General features: G+C 40.8%; 1 protein-coding gene across 7 annotated transcripts in view; it reads right to left on the bottom strand.

Annotated features, from left to right (window-relative positions):
* pard3aa (par-3 family cell polarity regulator alpha, a) overlaps positions 1-19,429 on the bottom strand; it is a 503,387-nt gene that overhangs the window by 16,235 nt on the left and 467,723 nt on the right. For all 7 annotated transcript variants that reach the window (XM_051881687.1, XM_051881689.1, XM_051881688.1 and 4 more), the window contains one exon: positions 5,302-5,425. In XM_051881687.1, the coding sequence (XP_051737647.1) occupies positions 5,302-5,425 (124 nt within the window). The remainder of the gene's footprint in view (positions 1-5,301; positions 5,426-19,429) is intronic.

Here is a 19,429-nt window from a genome sequence, read left to right as displayed (position 1 = left end):
ACTGCAAGGGTTTAAAAAATGAAAATAACGACAGTCTTGTCTCCGTGAATACAGTAAGAAACGATGGTAACTTTAACCACATTTAACATTACATTAGCAACATGCTAACGAAACATTTAGAAAGACAATTTACAAATATCACTAAAAATATCATGATATCATGGATCATGTCAGTTATTATTGCTCCATCTGCCATTTTTCGCTATTGTCCTTGCTTGCTTACCTAGTCTGATGATTCAGCTGTGCACAGATCCAGACGTCAATACTGGCTGCCCTTGTCTAATGCCTTGAACATGGGCTGGCATATGCAAATATTGGGGGCGTACATATTAGTGATCCCGACTGTTACGTAACAGTCGGTGTTATGTTGAGATTCGCCTGTTCTTCGGAGGTCTTTTAAACAAATGAGATTTACATAAGAAGGAGGAAACAATGGTGTGTGACACTTACTGTATGTCATTTCCACGTACTGAACTCTTGTTATTCAACTATGCCGAGGTAAATTCAATTTTTGATTCTAGGGCACCTTTAATAACAACCTAGCAACATGTTAGAAACATTTCAGAACACACTGGCAAGTGCATAGCAACACACTAAAACATCCAGAACACTGTAATAAATACCTAGCAACACATAAGAAACGTCCCAGAAGACCACATAAACTGCATAGTAACATATTGAAAACCCAAGAACACCTTAATAACCACATAGCAAAACCTCTCAGATGCTAGCAACTGCATAGCAACACACTAAAACACCCAGAACACCATATTAACTACCTAGCAACACCTTAAAAACATCCCAGAAGACCACATAAACTGCAGAGTAAAAAAAAACAAAAATTATCACCTAATAATCACCTACAGTAACAACACCTTAGAAACTTCCCAGAAGATGCTAGCAATGGCATAGCAACACACTAAAACACCCAGCACACTCTAATAATGACTTAGCAACACATTGGAAACCTCTCAGAAGACCCTGGCAACTGCATAGTAACATTTGGTTTTAAAGGAGGATGTTTTGTTTACCACCAGTTTAGAAAAAGTCATGAAGTATATCAACCTGAGTGTCATAAAAAAATGGTGTCTTTGGTGTCTCTCAGAGCCTAAACAAAACATGAGGGTGAAGGGTTGAATGTGTATTACACTGGTATCTGAGTTCAGTTCAGAACAGATATAGTCCCCACATCCCCTGTAGGTAATCTCAGTTTTATCATCTAGTTCTAAATCTACTGAACGTGGAGGGATATAAAAGAGTAGGAAGGCAATCCACATATATTTCACAGGGGGGACACTAATCTCGACCTGGAGTGGATTTATAGGCACTGTAGGCTCATTATCATGTTGTACACTTCTTTTCGCTTACATGCAGCCATTGTTCATCGAGCTTGCAGTGTGTTCCTGCAGTGGTGATTTAGCATCGAAAGATAACCTCGTCTGACCATTGGCCACAGTGGGTCGACTGTATGAGGACAGGAGTTTTCTGATTCCACACTGTGAAAATCATGCCAAGTTTCCTGTGTGGTTTATAATCAAAGAAAACATGCTGGTTCCTCTGAATCCTGAAATCAATGGCATTCTTTCGAGTCATGAAGGCTACCTGAATTCTTGCCAGCACTGAGGGCCTTGTAAAAGAGGAGAAAAGCACGTAAATACGGGCCTAATGAAAGCATTTGTGTGAGTGTGTGACATCCAGGCACCGGCATAAAACTTCCGTCCCTTGTGTGGCCTCCGATCGTCTTAACAAAAGATTGATTTTTATTGGCTGAGACAGCCTCTGGAAAGAACATGTTCTTTATGACAAACATCTGGAAAAGCCCCTTTCAAAGTCACAGTGAAAAACGCTGGGCGCGATATACAAGGGAGGCATAACAAGACACGTCTAATTGTCTATTTACCGGTGGAGGTCTGTGACAGGTTCTGGCCACGGGGCGATTATCAGCGATCTGGTATGGCAGCTCGTTGCCGCACATAAAAACCTGATGACGGGTTTCTTTCAGTCCTCGGGGGATTGTGAACACAGAGAAAACACCTTAATCACTGTCCTAATGTGCGTCTCGTGCTGTCAGAACTCACGCTGGGTTTGAAGGATTATCCAGGTTGCACATACCCATTTTTCTTCATAAAGAAATGAGAGGCGTTTGATGTAAAGTTGGGAGTTTTGCCACATTGCTACATATTTAAAAGCCAATCAATCATTGTTTCATGCCACTTTGATTTTCTGTTGCACTTGAGGGACATTTCTGAATGGTGTAATGCACGGTATTTATAATCAAAGCTATAAATAACAACCAGGAGACTTTGTAACTAGGTGGTCACAAGTAAATGTTAATTAGTTAAGTGCTTTTCATATGAAGATAATAAATCATATTGAAAATACTGTAGGGATACCATGGTACAAAGATGATAATTGTGTTTTGAAATTATATATTCCATGATACTCAATGATGATCATATTCAAATAATTCAGAATACCATGGTATTTCCGTGGTAATCAAACAAACAAACACAGAATTACCATGGAAGATGTCATTTGTTTTTAAAGCTATCATTGTACATGTGTTATATATTATCTAATATACAAACAGTAAGTAAGCAAGAAAGTAAATATATATTTAAAATACCAGCGCCCATGTTGAAAATCCCATGGTATCCCAAAGAGGGGAAAAAGCCATGGTAATACAGGTACTATGTCCAAAACACTATGGTAATTCAATGGTCCTTTTATAAAAAACGTCTCATTACTCATCTGATGTTGAACAAGTTTTCACTATTACATCAGTGCACCCAAAAGTATTTCTGGATGCTCTCAGAGGAACATGTGACTTTGTTTTGACAGTTTTATAACGTCATTATATCAAGCTTATGGCACTAGGATCAACAAGACTGTTATGGCTACAAACGCCTCCCCTTGCGCTCTCTTACACTGCTTAACCATCATTCTCTCAACCTGCTGCTACAACTGACGGCTGTATATTTCTACAAGTCAACAGGACCACAGTGCTCATGGGCCCTCTTGGACCCTAAATCAACGTCAAACCTGTTTGTATTCGCTTTGATGGAGTGTGTTTGATTCTAATGCAATCCAGGGATGAAACACCTGGACCATCTGATTCCTTGTGATGTGAAAACTTAGCATTACCCTGTTTTAGCAGAAGGGGAGTCACCTTTGTATTTAAACTTGAATACTTGGTTAACACACACCTCTCAGCTTTTGTTTGACACAAGGTTTTAGTGTTGTAATTACGGTTTATTGTTTGCGTCAAAAGCATAGCGTACCGTAGACCAGCACATGCAGTACTGAACCTCAGTCAGAGCAGTTTCGCCAAGATTTTCCCCACCTTTTCAAAGATGTAGAGACTTTTCCCATACAAAAAAATACCACCAGCATGAGCCTGTATTTCAACATCCCCTTGACACAACCTGGGTATAGCAACGGTGCCGACCGCATGTAGAAAAAAGCCATGCTCAACATCTAAACCGCAGACTTCAGGCAATTCACCCTTCTTATAACACTCTGAAAGACTCAGAGGCATTCCCTGGGTCCTACCTAACATGTTTTGTTATTTGAAACCAGTCCTCTTCAAACTGAGAGGCCGACCCGTCGACCGTTAATACAGTAGACTTGAGACACTCGAGGGAGGGAGCGTATTCTATTACTGGAAAATGTCTCTAGTCTTTAAACAATGTAAACGATCACAAGCAATTAGGCGCCTTCCAGCTTGACTCCTCTAGTTCGGCACTGTGCAAACAACAGGGCTTTTACTTCCTGTACTAGAAGCCCAGACAATGTGACACCATTAAGTACCAAGAGAAGATTTGATTCATCCATACTGCAAACAGACTAGCTAAAGACTGTGTCAAAGAGAACCTAGTGCATCTCTCTGAGTCCAAGTATAAGAGTCTTTTCTTAGGAGACCATATATATTTCTGAAGTGAAACACTACAATCATAACTGGGCTAAAATGAACTGTCATAAAGTACATTTATTCATTAAACATTTTTCATTAACAGTGAGACAACCCATACACTTACACCAAAATAGAGATCCAACCCATTTCTACAGAGCAGTATAACAGAGCCGTGAAGGTAGCCACTTTTGATTTGGGCCACTAAACAACCACGTAGAACCCTCAGCACAACCTAGAAATCACCCATAACACCCTAGCAACCACCTAGCAAACCTTCATCACTCCCTCAATATCATCCAGAACACCCTAGCAACCACCTAGCATACACCCATAATACCCTATAAACCACCAAGAAAACCATGACAGCAATCTATCAAGCATCAAGTGCACCCTTGCAATCACCCAGAACACCCTAGCAACATCCTAGCAACCACCCAGAACACAAAGAAACCACCAAGCAACAGAATGCCCTAGCAACTACATAGCAACACCTTGGCAACAACCCACAAGACCTCAGTAGTGTGTCAGTGAAATTTGCAAAGACAAGGACCACTCTTATTTCAGAAAATGTAAAATTCTAGATTTTCTGCTCTTCCATTTAGTGCCACTAGTGCCAAATAAATTACATGCTTCACCTATAAGCAAGTGCTTTTTCATTATGCATCCATCATTAATCTTTAAGGTAAGTGTCTGAGATGCTGAATTTTATTTATTTATTTATCTTTTGCTTCTGCTCTCTGCACTGATCTGACACAGAACATTAATGCATTAATTGAGTTTAACACATTCTAATCTCTGTAGAGCTATTCAAGACCTGGGAGGAAAATGGGGGCCAAATATGTGTCGGAGAGGACAGGGTCAGAGAGCTGACCTCTAATTTAGGAAATGGTTCCATTCCTTGAGGTAATTAGTCTGTCATCTTTTAAAATCCCCTCCGTGCCTTTAACAGGAAGCCACAAGACAGACCGCCATGTCTGGCTCAGGCCATTACAGAGTAAAGATACACAGCTATTTGACCTTTGACCCCTAGCAACTCCATTCCCAGCCTCTTGAGCAGTGTATATTATTTTAACTTGCTGATAAAGATAAAATAATGGCTAGCCTCTAACCTCGGACAATAAAATGAAGCACTGACTTTCAAGGACAAAATGTTAAAACACATTCACCTCTGTGCAGACCTAACAAATACAGGAAAGGTTGGGGGCAAATAAACTGTGAGATACATTTTTGAAAGAAGATAAAACGCAAAGTGACAACAAATGCACTTTATATTCCCTCAAAAATGCTACCTCAGAACAAACACAATTCATGCATTCCCTGACAAAATCTCATTATAATACACATTGCCCTTTTGCTCTGAACACCAAACACCAGGCTTTTGCACTCACCCACTGTTGCTGTTGAAAGCTGTAGGAACGGCGGCGGTCTTCAGGTTCCTCCTCCTGCTTGGCCTGCTGGAACTCTTGCCGTAGCCGATGTATCCGGTCATGGTTGCTAGGCGCCAGTCTGTTGCTATAGAGGAGAGAGGGGGAAAAAAAGATCATATATCCTCATTTATGACATCACCAGTGGTACAGACATCAACCTGAGAAGAACAATGGCCAGATGGTACACTACAGATGATAACAGCTTGAATAAAACATACAAGACGGTACAGTACAGCATGTTTCCTTATAAGAATACAGCTTGTTTCCTAAATCAATAGCATAAGCACCATTTGAGCCCATGTGCCCCCATCCATTTTGCTAAATTACACGTACGGACACAGTCCATTACTTTTTCCACATTTGGCTTGTGCTTGCCGGCATCTTGAGAACATGAAACGGACCAAACGTTTCCGTGAAGGACTCCCCAGTGAACCATGGCCAATGATACATGTCCCTCTTACGACAGAGAGTCAAAGGCCCACATCTCAGCCCCGCACCCCCTTCGAGAACTCAGAGAGACTCATTTGCATTCCTTTCATTAAGAGCTGGGGAAAGTGACCGTCAATGGGAATCAATATGCCTTGTCCCCCTAATCAAGCCCCGCTTTTTATCTACTCAACCACACGGGCTGCTGGTGACAAACCACTCATTATGATACAACATCCTGTCTGAAAATACAGCTCATTTATACAAAGAAGGAGCAAAGGAGAACTAAGGAAGGAGATTCTCAAATGGGCAAATGGGGGGAGATGTGATGGGAGGGAGGGAGGGACACAAAGAGGTAAAACATTAAGCTTGCAAAAATATGGAGCACCAAGAATAAAAGTACAGCATACAGATCACAATTTAGCATACGGATGAATTACCAAGATGTCATCTCTGTGAGGTGCTGATACAGGTGGCTAAACCTCTACTGATGCTGATAGCTTACTTAAGATGAGATGTCTGGCCTAAATGTGCTCATAATTGTAGATCACAAGCAGGAACAGCCCACTGACTGGAATGGCCACTCCGACACATTGCCAATCAACCTTCATTAAAACTGCCGCTAAATGGCCTTCCATAAAAACCAAATGGAGCCGAATGAGAATCGTATGAGTGGTGATGACTGAACATCCTTGTCCTGTTGTTCTATGCAGCCATTAGAATCAATTGTATTAGCTTTACTTCATTTAACGCCCCATTCCTATATTCATATGTGATGGAGGAATAGCTAGAAGGCCATCAAATGCATTTGCAAGGCGGTGAAAATGGAAGTGTTTTAAATTAAGCGAATCATTGAGCCGTATGCCGTGTGCATTTGGTTTCGCAAATACAGGCAGGTAATCTACTCGCTTTTTCAAGGACCAAATCCTACATGTGCCCATTTAAAATAGTGTACTCGCCATTACCAAGTATAATAATCCTCTAAAACAGCCACACAAAAGCATTTTAAATCCATTTTTATAAGTGAGATACTATCAATGAGAGTTTTGGGCCAAATGTAAGGCTGAATTTTAAATATGCCATTTGATAAGTTATCATAAAATGTGCAAAGTGTATCATCTTCATCCACTGACATTTACTGACATTTTAGCAAAAGTAGAAACTTGTAAAAAGCCTGTTCTCAAAGAAACGTCAAGCAGCTGAAGGATGAATGAAGCTAAGGATGATAAAGTTGGAGGTAACTCCAGAGTCTGCCGACTTTTGATGACCACTCTTAGCTGCATCTTCCTCACGAAGCAGTCAAAGCCTGAGAAAAATAAACAAATCACTCGGCCATTACCGCACATCTGTGAGGGGAAATTAATTTGGCCATTAGCTCCTGTAAACGTGTGATTACAAATTAGCATCGGGTGGCAATGCGCCTGGTGTCTATGCTCGCGGCGAGAGGAACGCTAACAAGCTTTGAGCGGTATAGAGGAAACTGGCAAACAAAGCTTTACTAGAAAGGACAACAGAATGGATCTGCAAATGAACATGCTCTGGTCTTATTCATGACACTATTTTTTTCCATAAGGAAACCTAATTCTGTTGCAAACTATCTGCAGTGTCATGTATCAGTGATGGCTAACATCAAGGAGTTGGCCATATGATTGGATTAAAACCAGTTATGACACTAACTATCACTCCTATTAAGGTCTATGTTGTATGTATTGCCCCCTTCATTCATTAGGAAATGGACAAGGAAGGTGCCATTAACTTAATCTCCCTGCCTAGGAACAGCCTTCCTCTGAATCCTCTAACTCCAAAACAAACAGCAGAGATCAATTACAGAGACCCCGTAAAGGTTAAAGTGACCATAAGCTAAGTCACTGAGTCTGGTAACCAGCTGAGGCTTGTGATCAACCTAGTAAACAAACCAAATGACCAACCTTCATCCAACCTCCATTGACCTTCCATTGTTATTGAAGAGATCAATTTGGAAAATGAAAAGCGAACTTTTACAGCCACAGATGTGGATAAGACCATTATGAGTCATAGGGACACCAGGAAATGGCAAGGTTGACAAACATTGAATTGTTATAGAGGAACTGGAACCGTAAGCTGAACCAGGATCAAGGTGTTCTACTCATGACATAGGCTTCAAAAGACGTGCCTCTACCAGATCAGCAGGAGAACTTCCATTTGAACTGACCATATAAGTGGTGGTTCAATTACAATCGGTCTCTTTGGACGATCTGGTATGAAATCCTCCCAACAGTGGCACTGAGGAATTAGCAGTTGGAATTGTAAAAGAGTGCCCATGTGCGTTAAGTACTGGTGGCCACCCATCTCATTTACTCTCCCTATTCAATCCTCCTTTATAAAAGAAGACAAATCTTTCTATCTGTTCGGTGGAGTCCATGAACACTCCAACATCACCGCACATGATTAGTCTCAGCATGCGCTAGACATCAGGTGTCGTGTGGGTTATAAATACCTCCGGGCATGCATCAACGTCAACCACAGGGCCCAGCTAAACAAGACCTCACAAAGACCGGCAGCAATTTGCGTCAATAAAGCAGTGACAATTAGAACAAATGCACCCATAAGCCAAACAATGGAGGTGGGTGAGGAGGCGGCAGGGTATGAGGGGAGGATGATGAGGGATTGCTTTCCCCAGCCTCTTGTTTATGCATCAGATTAAAGGTCAGGCGGTGTGCAACCTGAAGCCAGCTTAAAGGACGGGCCTGTGTTGTTTGAGAGATAGCGTACAGTCAAGCCTCTCTGGGCTGGAGACGTCTTCATGTTTATTTTCGTCTCTCCTCCCTAAAGAGAGATTCAAGGGGAAAACAGTCTGACAGTAAAGCAATTAAAGGCAGAGAAAGATAAAATATCCATATGCCACACCATTTAACAAGCCAGCAGTTTCATTCTCCCAATACAATGAGACTCATTCAATATCTGTCTGTGTGTTCTCTGACTGAAAGGTCAGTTTGCGATTGTCCGCACCCCGTTTGCTCGGCCCTTCCTCCTCCTTTTCTTTTTCGTTGTATTCTATCCATTTCTGTGCACACCCTTAGCCGCTCACGACTCTTTCTCAATATGCTGAATAACACCTTTTGCCTGTTTACTTTACGGCCCCAGAAAGCAATTTCTCTGAAGACAGAAGGTTATTGTTGCAGATTAAACTCTCTGAATCGAGTGTGATGCATGGGTAGCACTGACATCAGAGGCGTCTGACTAAACAGGGCTACTCACCTGTTCTTGCTCAGAGAAAACTCAATGTGACAACACTGAGATAATGCCTAGTTAAAACCATAACGAAAGGAGGGAAAAAAGAAACCAAAGAGGCAGAACCCCACTGGGAGGCATGAAGTGAAGCGGTCCAAGTTATTACCATGTGCTTTAAGGATACAGTGCTTGTAGATTGGTAGAGCGATTTGGTCTGGAAATGGAATGTGGAATGCTATGGGAATGGAAGAGATGAATGTATCCAATATTAAGTCTGATGTTGTAAATCTTTCGCTTATAAACTCTGCCGAGAAGCAGCTGGGACTATGAATGCTTGTTTGTTTGTCTGTGAATGTGTCTTGTCTTTGGGTTGGTCATGCTGTGCTTCTCTACTGGAGAATCCATCTAAAATTCTGACCACCAGGACATAGTTTTGACCTGTTTTGTACATGTTTTTAACTGGTAATTAGGTGGTCCGAGCTAGTCTAGATGGGCAGATGGACTACCAGCTGGTTTTGCTTGGTCAACAAGCTGGCCATTTATTGACATTAACTGTTTTTTATGGTTAATCAAATGGACTACCAGTTAGTAGATCTAGTTTGGACCTAGTGGAGTGTCTTGGTGAAGCTAAACCACCTTAAACTATCAACAAACCAGTTGACCAATGTTTTTCCTATCAAGGATCTCTGGCGGATGTCCCCTTCAACTTTACATATTTTCAACACACACACACACACACAGAGAGAGAGAGAGAGAGAGAGAGAGAGAGAGAGAGAGAGAGAGAGAGAGAGAGAGAGAGAGAGAGGCACGCTGGTAATTCTGATACCAGACATATAATTCCAATTCCTTTTATCAGACTTATTGCCAGATTGATATTCTGTCAGATTATCTGGTTTCTTTCCATGTCCTCCAAATCTTCATAGGAGGTATGGGAGATGAAAAGAAGGGTTTGCTTGTGCCCTCAGTCATATTGCATCAACTCAAAGCTTAAGTTATATTAATTCTATACCCCTGCGGACTCAATTCCCTTCAAAGACTGTCATATCTATCGGCTCCCTTCATAGATCTGTACAGATGGCATGGACAGATTAAATCAGAATTACTGCTGGTCATTTTCAGGGATAAAACAAAAGTTAACTTTTTTTTTTATCACTGATCTTTACAGGAAATCAATGAGCATCAGACAATCTGCAATAAAACACAACAGAGCCCAAATGGACTCAACAACAGTCAAGTATAGAGTCTGCAGCCTTTCTTTGGTCCACTGAGTTTGAAGTTGTTTCATTCTCCTTGCATTAATTCAATCTTTCTCGTCATCATTCTTTTGAGTTTTCCCTTTCTTCATCATGGCCTGCTCTCCTTTGTCTCATTTATCTCTTTTATCTTCCCCCAGCTCTTCCTTTTCCTCTTGATCACTTATCCTTTATATCTGCTGCTTTCTTTCATTTCATTGCGCTATGAGGCCTGGCAGTGAATCAAAGATTGACCGGTTCATGTTCTCGTATTGAATGAGTGACAGGTGCAGATTTGACAAAGGGGGCGATAATTCTGCAGGCTTAGGGGTCTCTGACTTCACTCACGTTCCCCCTGACTGATGTACGGCTGTGCCCCTGACAACCCTATGTCCTCTGCCAAGTGCCCTGCTCCCAGAGGGCTCCCGCTCCCTAATAAGCAGCCCTGCTGTGGATGAGAGGCGTGCTTTTGTTCCTGTCTCCCTGTTCCCGTCTCTCTCGGTAGCCTCCAGTGCTCCTTTCAGAGACAGACAGCATGACAAAGAAGCAGGCTGGCCCGATTAGAGAGGCTGAGGATGCGTGCATGTATGGCGTAAGGGCCCTTAAGTACGCGGCGGGGGTCCTGATGAGTGCGCCTGGACCCCCATTGGGAAGTCAGAGGTGGAGCCCCGTTTACTTCCTGTATGTGAGCACCTGCACACACACCTTCCCTGGGGAGATGTGGAGGGCTTCTGTGAGGAATGAAGAGGAGATGATAAAGTACAATGAGGCAGAAAAGAAATCTTTCATTTTTAAACTGCACACAGACACACTCTCGCCCCAACGTTCCTCACATTAACCGAGGATGTCCAAAACTATCCTGACATTTAGTTTTTCTGTTCTCGCCGACATGCTCTCACAGTTTTAATTCTCTCTCAAGCTTTATCTCTTAGCCTTTTTTCAGTTTTAGGGTGAGACTAAATCTTGCACCTGTTTCTCATTGTGAGAAAGTTCTTTAGTCTGGCTAACATTCAAACACAAATCACGCAGGGAAAGCAGACGATGGCCCCTGCTGGGAGTAAAACATTAATGGGTCTTGTGTCTTAACACTTATTTTGCATAGAAACACTTAACTTAACTTGCTGTTGAATTAATTTATTAAATGTTTATTTATTAACCAGAATTTTACATTTTCTTTTGCATGATTTCTACAGTAGGTGTTTGCTTAAAAGAGCCCACCCTCAAGTCTATGATATTCTAGATTTGATCCCTCCTGCAATGGAAGTCTACAAGCGTGAAAACCAGTCTGACTGCTTAGAAAAGTAATAGCACTCTACTCCTCATACAGCGCACTTCTTCCTGGTTAGTGACATCACTAGCCCTAAAATTTACATAAACCCTGCCCCCAAGAACATGCAACAAAGGGGATAAGGCCATGTTGGGCGCTTTAGAGAAGAGGAAGAGTTGTTGTAGTATAGCGTTGTTACCATGCCATCATTTTACGCCAGACTGCTTCACAAACGAGGGTCAATTCAACGCTGGATTTGCACAAAAGATTAACATGACGGCACATGCTAGTCGATGAGTTGAATCAACTCCACAGCAACTACATACATGTATCCACTAACCGTTCAGAAACGTCCAGTTTCATTCTAAAATTTGTAACTTCTTCCTGAGTCTCTCCATCAGTGTCCGACTCTGGTTTGAACAATGTAACGCTGAACACCGTTACTGACAATCTTCATTTTGGCTGCGTGAGATTCTCCAGTTTTGTTGTTGTTGAGCAACCGAAGCGCGAGCTGTTAAAGCTGTTAAAAGCTGCCGGGGGCAGCAACTCATTTGCATTTAAAGGCTCACACCCAAATAGGGGCAAATTTGACAAGCTATAATAAATGATCTGTGGGGTATTTTGAGCTGAAACTTCACAGACACATTCTGGGGACACCAGAGACTTATATTACAACTTGTAAAGGGGGGCATTAGAGGTTACCTTTAAACAGTTTAAATAGCTGAACCACAATACTCACTCGAAACTTTTACAGGCTCAACATCTGAAACAAAAATAAGATGCCACACAAATGTGAAAGAAAAGGCCAGACAGAAGGAGAAACATCAAAAAGAGTGACAAATAAAAAATAGCATAATGCATAGCAATAGGAAAATGCAGACGCCAGCTACTCTCTCTACTAGCATCACAATGCATTCCGTCCGCCTAAACTGGCAGTTCAACTACGGCTGTAAAGCCTTGGTCTCCAGACCAGAACAGATGTCAGTAATTGACAGTGATGATTACAAAGGCTCTCTCATTGGTGTAGATGGCAGATTGCGCCCAGGTCAATTACAATGCGATCACTTCCTGTAATGGCTGTTGGCCACACCCACCAGGTCTTGCCAACAATGAACCAACAAAACATGTAACATTAGTATTACCCAATTCCCTTTGCTGTCTCATGAGGAACACTCTAAAATTGACAGTCAGCCAAAACATTGGAGAAGCGCCACTTTAATCTGGAGATGTTCCGGTAAACAGAGGTATTTGTCCACAGCAACACCAGCCCTTTATCAATTATTAAATTCAATCCATCATTCTCTTGTGGGGCTCGACAATCTTACACATTTATGGTCAGTAAAACCAAAAACAAGCTCCTTTATAGACATTAATCCATAATGACTCCGGTCCATAAACATTATGCCCTATGTGCAATACAAAGAAAGCATTTTTATAACATAAATGCATAACTAGATTTTCTGAATCTAATTCAGTTTAACTTTCTTCAGAAATATTTGACTGCTGTGATTTTTAGAATCCATCCCTACAAGAAATGTACAGGTCTTTTAAAACATGTTAGTGCGAAACCCAAATAAAAAAAAAAAAAGTTGAAACACGATGACTTGAAGGTAAAACTCAAAGGAAGTTTGCGTCTTATTATTTAGTTCTGGGAAGTGAGCATTAGAGCAGAGGTTTGACTGACAGCTGCAGACTCCATAAAGAGAAAGATGAACTTTGAAGCTAAGGCTGTTAATCCGGTATCATCGATTGGTTGGTACTTCGAATCTGAGAGAGAGCAGAGAGCTTGCCTAGGCTGTTCAATGTATTCAGGGCCTGATATAAGACCCCACAACCCTTCAGTCTGCATTCACTGAGGTCTCAGTATGCCACTTCAGTTCATTAATCTCACTCACTGCTTCAGATGGGGTGGGACACGACTAATGATACAGACACAGCTAACGACTGCATATTTCGATTGGCTTTTGAAGGACACATCTCACAATGAATTAAAATGGTAGTCGTTATTGCAATTAGATGGCTGATAACTATATTTCAATATGAGGAATGGCACAATAATATATGAGTGGTGTTGCTTTTAATTATTTGGATACTACTATTAACTAAAATTACTACTTATATTCCATATTTAGGTTGCACTTAATGCAAATGGATATTATTATAATATTATCATTATTATTCAAATGGATCTTGGTGGTTTTAGTCCTCCTTTGTAACAAGTGGATACGAACTGTGAATCTTGATGGAGACAGACTTTATCGATAAACTCTGTCAGCATGTTGTGGCCAGTCCATTTAGACTCCAAGGAGCCAAGTGGATCTGAATAGAGCGGTTAGGAGCCAATTCATAGCATTTCTAACAGGAACAAAATAAGCACCTTAGAAGGAGAACGTAATGCATTGGTCTTCAAAAGCCACCATGTTGGGGTTATAAAAAGGGGGGCAGCAGTATCTGCACCTCCTCAAATTTAAACATGTTACAAGAAAAGAAAGAAAGACCAAAAATGGTCTTATGATTCACATCAGGGCATCATCATTTTGAGAGCCATGTAACTATCCCAATACCCCTGACAGCTGCTCAACTTCCTCTCACAACTGCGAGCGATGACAACACCAGCAAGACTCCAGAGTCTAGAAGAAGCGACATGGTCACTTAAACTACTGCAGACTCCAGCTGTTCCTCAATGGGTCATCAAAATTCCATCGGCCACTAACTGAGGAGTCACATTTGGAGACACTTCCAAGCAAACAAAGAGTGTGGACCGAGCTTTTCTTCTTAGGAAACTTATTGGGACCACACCACAGGTGAAATAAGGCACAATGAAAAAAAAAAAAAGGAAAAAAAAAAAAAAAAAAAAGTGAGAGATGTGGAAAATACAGCCTACATGAAAAAAGAGTGCATAAGCTAATTTATGTCCTTTTTTCCATAAATACAAGCAAATATAACCCATTTAAAGTGGTAGTATTTCATTGGTGTCGAAAACTTGAACGACCTTTTCGCTTTAGATTTATGCCCATCTGACATCACTTGAGCAGTGGCGGGTGCAGATGGGAGGTCATATTTCATCCCGGCCGACACGCACCATAATCAGGCCGCAGTTGGCAATTAGGTTGCACTTAATGCAAATGGATCGACTAGAAAATCAGCATGTGAATGGGCACTAGCCATCCGCTAGTGCTAGCTTATTACACACACCGTTGACCTCACTCTCAAAAGCCCCTCTCCAGATGAGCTAACAGACGCCAGGGCACCAACCCATTGCGGGGAGGTGGAGATCGGGTTTCAGAGGTGGGCAACCCTGGGCCCGCACCGACACAGTGCAGCGGCGTATTACTTGACATCTGTTGTACGAGTTAGCTGTGTGATTGAATCTGTAAAAGAGATTATATGGCCAATCTATTGTCAGTCATTCCTGAACCATGATTCCTGATGGTTTACGTTTCATGGCTTATTCAGAATATGTAGAACAGATTAAAAATACAGAAATAAGTTCATGCATTAGGGTTTCTTCAAAAAACCAAGAGGAGAAATCAGAACTAATGCTAACACACACTCACACTGTCATCAAATTGCAGCAACTGAAGCTTTTGAAATGTCAATGGCCACGTATACCAGCATGTGCCAGTAAATTATTCACATTTTTTCCATCGCTTTTTCTCATCTTTTGCTATTCGTTTTTCCACCTTTCCCAAGTGCCTTGTTCTTATTAATAAATGAAGAAAAAAAGGCAGCATAGAACACCAAGCTGGAACCATCTACTATGTGCCACTTTATGCTATAACAATATTGAAATAAAGAGTAATAAGGCAGAATATTTTTTTTTCTCTCTCTTTTCTAAAATGCAGAAGCTCAACAGCAAAATTACTGACAACAATGTGTGCTGACAACTGTCAACAGAAACAAATATAAAGGTAGAAAATATGCGTATATATACGTCATGAAAATATATTATTGTAATCAGAACTGTTGATAAGAATGATGAGAATAATAAAATAAAATATAATAAATACAGTAGTAGCCAAAATTGATGTCAGGCCTAGAAAATCTTCGCCCTTTATTCAAATATTATTAAAAATTTGCTAAGGATTTTGTAAGCATATTACATAGTTGTTGATTGTTTTATTTGTGATAATAATGCAATGAAACGTCAAAAATTGTGCTGATATTTTTAGCCAGGCTGTCATACAAAGAAATTATGAACACATGCAAAAACAACAAAGAACTAACAGAATGTTAATAACCAATTATGTTGTGGTCGATCTATTTTTATTTTAATGCATTTATTTATTTATTTATTTATTTTTTTTGCATAGTAAAATATAACCTGTAGCTGTAGTTTACCTTTTTTTTTTTCCAAAATAATTTTGACAGATAAATACCTGAACCAAGTTTGTTCTTCCCTCTTTAAAATATTTTTTAAAAAATCTTCATATTTTGATGGTTTAATTGAACTTGTGAGGTCAACAAATATAAATAAATAAATAAAAATAATAATGGTAAAAAAAACAAAAACATATCCCCTCCAGGCATGACTTTTGGCCGATACTGAAAATAAAATAAAATAAAATAAAATAAAATAAAATAAAATAATGTGAGACATTAACAATATAGCTCACTTCAGTCAAAATAAAATGGACAAAATGAAACGAATATGACATGACAAAACACTGCATAAAAATAGAGGAAAATTTTCATCAAAAAGACAGAAAACTGAAAGAGTGTGCAGGGAAAGTATGGGAAGGGAAGTATGTGAATGTATTTTGTTTCAGTATGTGTGTCCAACCCAGTTATCCACAACTATTGAATTAGAGCCCCAAGCCCCTTATGGGACCCCGCACTAGGGGTCATGGGTCATGACCTTTAGTAATGGCCATGCTGGAGATGAACAAAAAAAGCTCTGACACGGGCCGTCATTTCAATTAAGTTATCAATGTTGTGTAATAATCAATGCAGGGTCAGTAGGTTGGCATATGCAGACAGATGGCACATAAAACAGACAAAACCCTCTATTCTCAAAGCTAAACAAAATCCATTCCTCTTCATAATATTTCTTTTTATGGATATCCAATACATATTGTTAAATCCGGTTGATGTTTCCCAAGCAAAGATGCTTAGCAACAAGAAGTGATTGTGTTTTGAAGGGTCACTTCATGGCACCCCGGGCGTATGATATCTAAAGGTATATGAAGTACCCAATAACTGACAGGTGGGATGGATAAAGATGGATGATTGAAGTGAAGAGAGGGGACAGAGAGAAAATGAGAGACTTAGACATCATATTGATGACCAATCCGCTGGGCTATACATATGTTAATAAGCTCACCCTAAATGACCCCAGTATTCGAATCACAATTATCTGCTGACTGTGGCATAGGACAAGGCCTGTCAATGTAATGATCTATTGTTGTATGAGGCTCTCAGTCTTAATGAAGACACATTATAGGTTAAAACTAAAAGGTCTTCTGAGAACACAAACAAGAGGACATCACAATTGTTTCTGCACGTGCACATCCAGCAGGCACCATCAGCCATCAATCAAGCACTTCATGTGTGACAGAGGGAGGGCTAAACGTATCCACAATGGCAATAAAAATCATTATGGTTACATTTGAATATACACCGATCAGGCATAACATTATGACCACCTTCCTGATATTGTGTTGGTCCACTTTTGCTGCCAAAACAGCCCTGACCCGTCGAGGCATGGACTCCACTAGACCCCTGAAGGTGTGCTGTGGTATCTGGCACCAAGATGTTAGCAGCAGATTCTTTAAGTCCTGTAAGTCCTGTAAGCATGCTTGTTTGTTCAGCACATCTCACAGATGCTCGATTGGACTGAGATCTGGGGAAGTTGGAGGCAACACCTCAAACTCGTTGTTGTGCTCCTCAAACCATTCCTGAACCATTTTTGCTTTGTGGCAGGGCGCATTTTCCTGCTGAAAGAGGCCACAGCCACCAGGCAATATCGTTTCCATGAAAGGGGGGTACATGGTCTGCAACAATACTTAGGTAGGTGGTACGTGTCAAACTAACATCCACATGGATGGCAGGACCCAAGGTTTCCCAGCAAAACATTGCCCAAAGCATCACAGTGCCTCCACCGGCTTGCCTTCTTCCCATAGTGCATCTTGGTGCCATCTGTTCCCCAGGTAAGCGACGCATACGCACCCAGCCATCCACGTGACGTAAAAGAAAACGTGGTCCAGCTCTGATGCTGACGTGCCCACTGTTGATGCTTTAGGTGGTGGACAGGGGGCAGCATGGGTACCCTTACTGGTTTGAGGCCACGCAGCCCCATACGCAACAAACTGGAAAGCCTCGTTTACATGAAAACCATGGCATATTTATTATTGATTATTAGACATATGAACATGAAAGGATTGTGTTTATAGATATGACATTCAGAGTAATTGGCGGTATGGATTTTGGATTCAGATAGAGAGAGGAAGTGATAAAAAGGGAAGTGATAAGAAAGTGTCACAGAGAACTCTTAGAAAACTTGTAAACCTGGAGTGACTGCTGATTAACCGGGATTCAGACTATTCAGCAAAAAGGATTAGCCAGCTATTAGTAAAAGACACCTGTTATGACGGTGTTGTGTCTTTGTATAAAGTGCTTCCAATGGTCTGATCGTTGTGATGTAACACAATTTTGAGCAGCTTTTCAAACAGCCATACAATGCCTGCCAAATATGCTGAAAGCAGAGGTCAGTGAAGCTAACTGCCAGAACAGCTCAGTCAATGAGACTGAGAAGATGGCCGACAGCCAACATCTGTTTCTCAACACGAAAAGAAACACCACCAAAAAGCCTGAGAAACTTTCAATATACCCATTTAAGCTGTAATACCAAAGTTGTTTCTGCCAAAGCCAGAGGATTAGAGGTTTGTAACTTTAGAAGCCTAGCGGAGCGCTGAAACATGCAGATATCTGATGAGAGTTTCCACACTTTTCATCGACAGGCTTAATGAGGGTGACAGGGTGCGAGAGAATGAGCCGTCCGACTGTCATCGTCTGAGAGGGAAACGTTTTCACTGCAGGTGCTTTATACGCAATGACTGAAGCAAAGCGAAGAAAAAAAGACTCGGAGGCTGAGGATGAAGTTATCTGAACCAGGATCCCAATGTAATCTCTACTAATCCTACACCCATAGTCTCCCCACAGCTGAATAAAGAAAAACTCCAGCTATTCCCTCAGGTTACAAGACAAGCGCATTCTGAAGTTCTCTTTAATTATCGTGCTACACTTTTCAACTCAACTCGGTTACTCAACAGCAATGATGAGAGCAGAAAAGTTCTGGTGCTCTTTGCAGTCATGAGCAGTCCTACTTTCTGTGCAGAAAACAGCTTCTTCTTCTTCTTCCCCCGGAGGATCTTTTCGTATTCTCTCTGTCTGACTCTCTTTTCATCTCAGTTATGTAATGGTAGCCCAGAGTTCCCGGATCCAGATACGTTTGCTTTCTTATTTGAGTAGTGAGAGCAAATGCATGCCTTTTTCCATCTTCATTAGGTGTATTTTTAAGATTTTTGCCAACAAAATGCAGACATGATGTGTCTAATTTGTTCATGTCTCTAACAACAAAGACTTCCAGCGTTAAAGTAATAGTTCACCCCAAAATTGTCTCATCATTTGCTGTTTTTGTCTATGCAAAAAGGTAATTGCGACTTTTTATCTCAATTCTGACTTTTTCTCAGAATTGCGAGATTTCAACTCACAATTGAGTTATAAAGTTTTGCATGTTATAAAATCAGAATTGCGAGATATAAAGTTACAATTCTGACTTCATAACACGCAATTCTGACTTTTTTTCCTCAGAATTGTGAGATATAAACACTCGAGTTATAAAGTCAGAATTGCATGATATAAACTCACAATTGCGTCTTTTAAAGTCAGAATTGCGCGATATAAACTCGCAATTCTGACTTTTTTTCCTCAGTACTGACTTTATATCTTGCAA

Source organism: Ctenopharyngodon idella, chromosome 23, assembly GCF_019924925.1.
Source record: "Ctenopharyngodon idella isolate HZGC_01 chromosome 23, HZGC01, whole genome shotgun sequence".
In the NCBI taxonomy this organism is placed as follows: Eukaryota; Metazoa; Chordata; class Actinopteri; order Cypriniformes; family Xenocyprididae; genus Ctenopharyngodon; species Ctenopharyngodon idella.
This window is presented reverse-complemented; position numbering and strand designations above follow the sequence as displayed.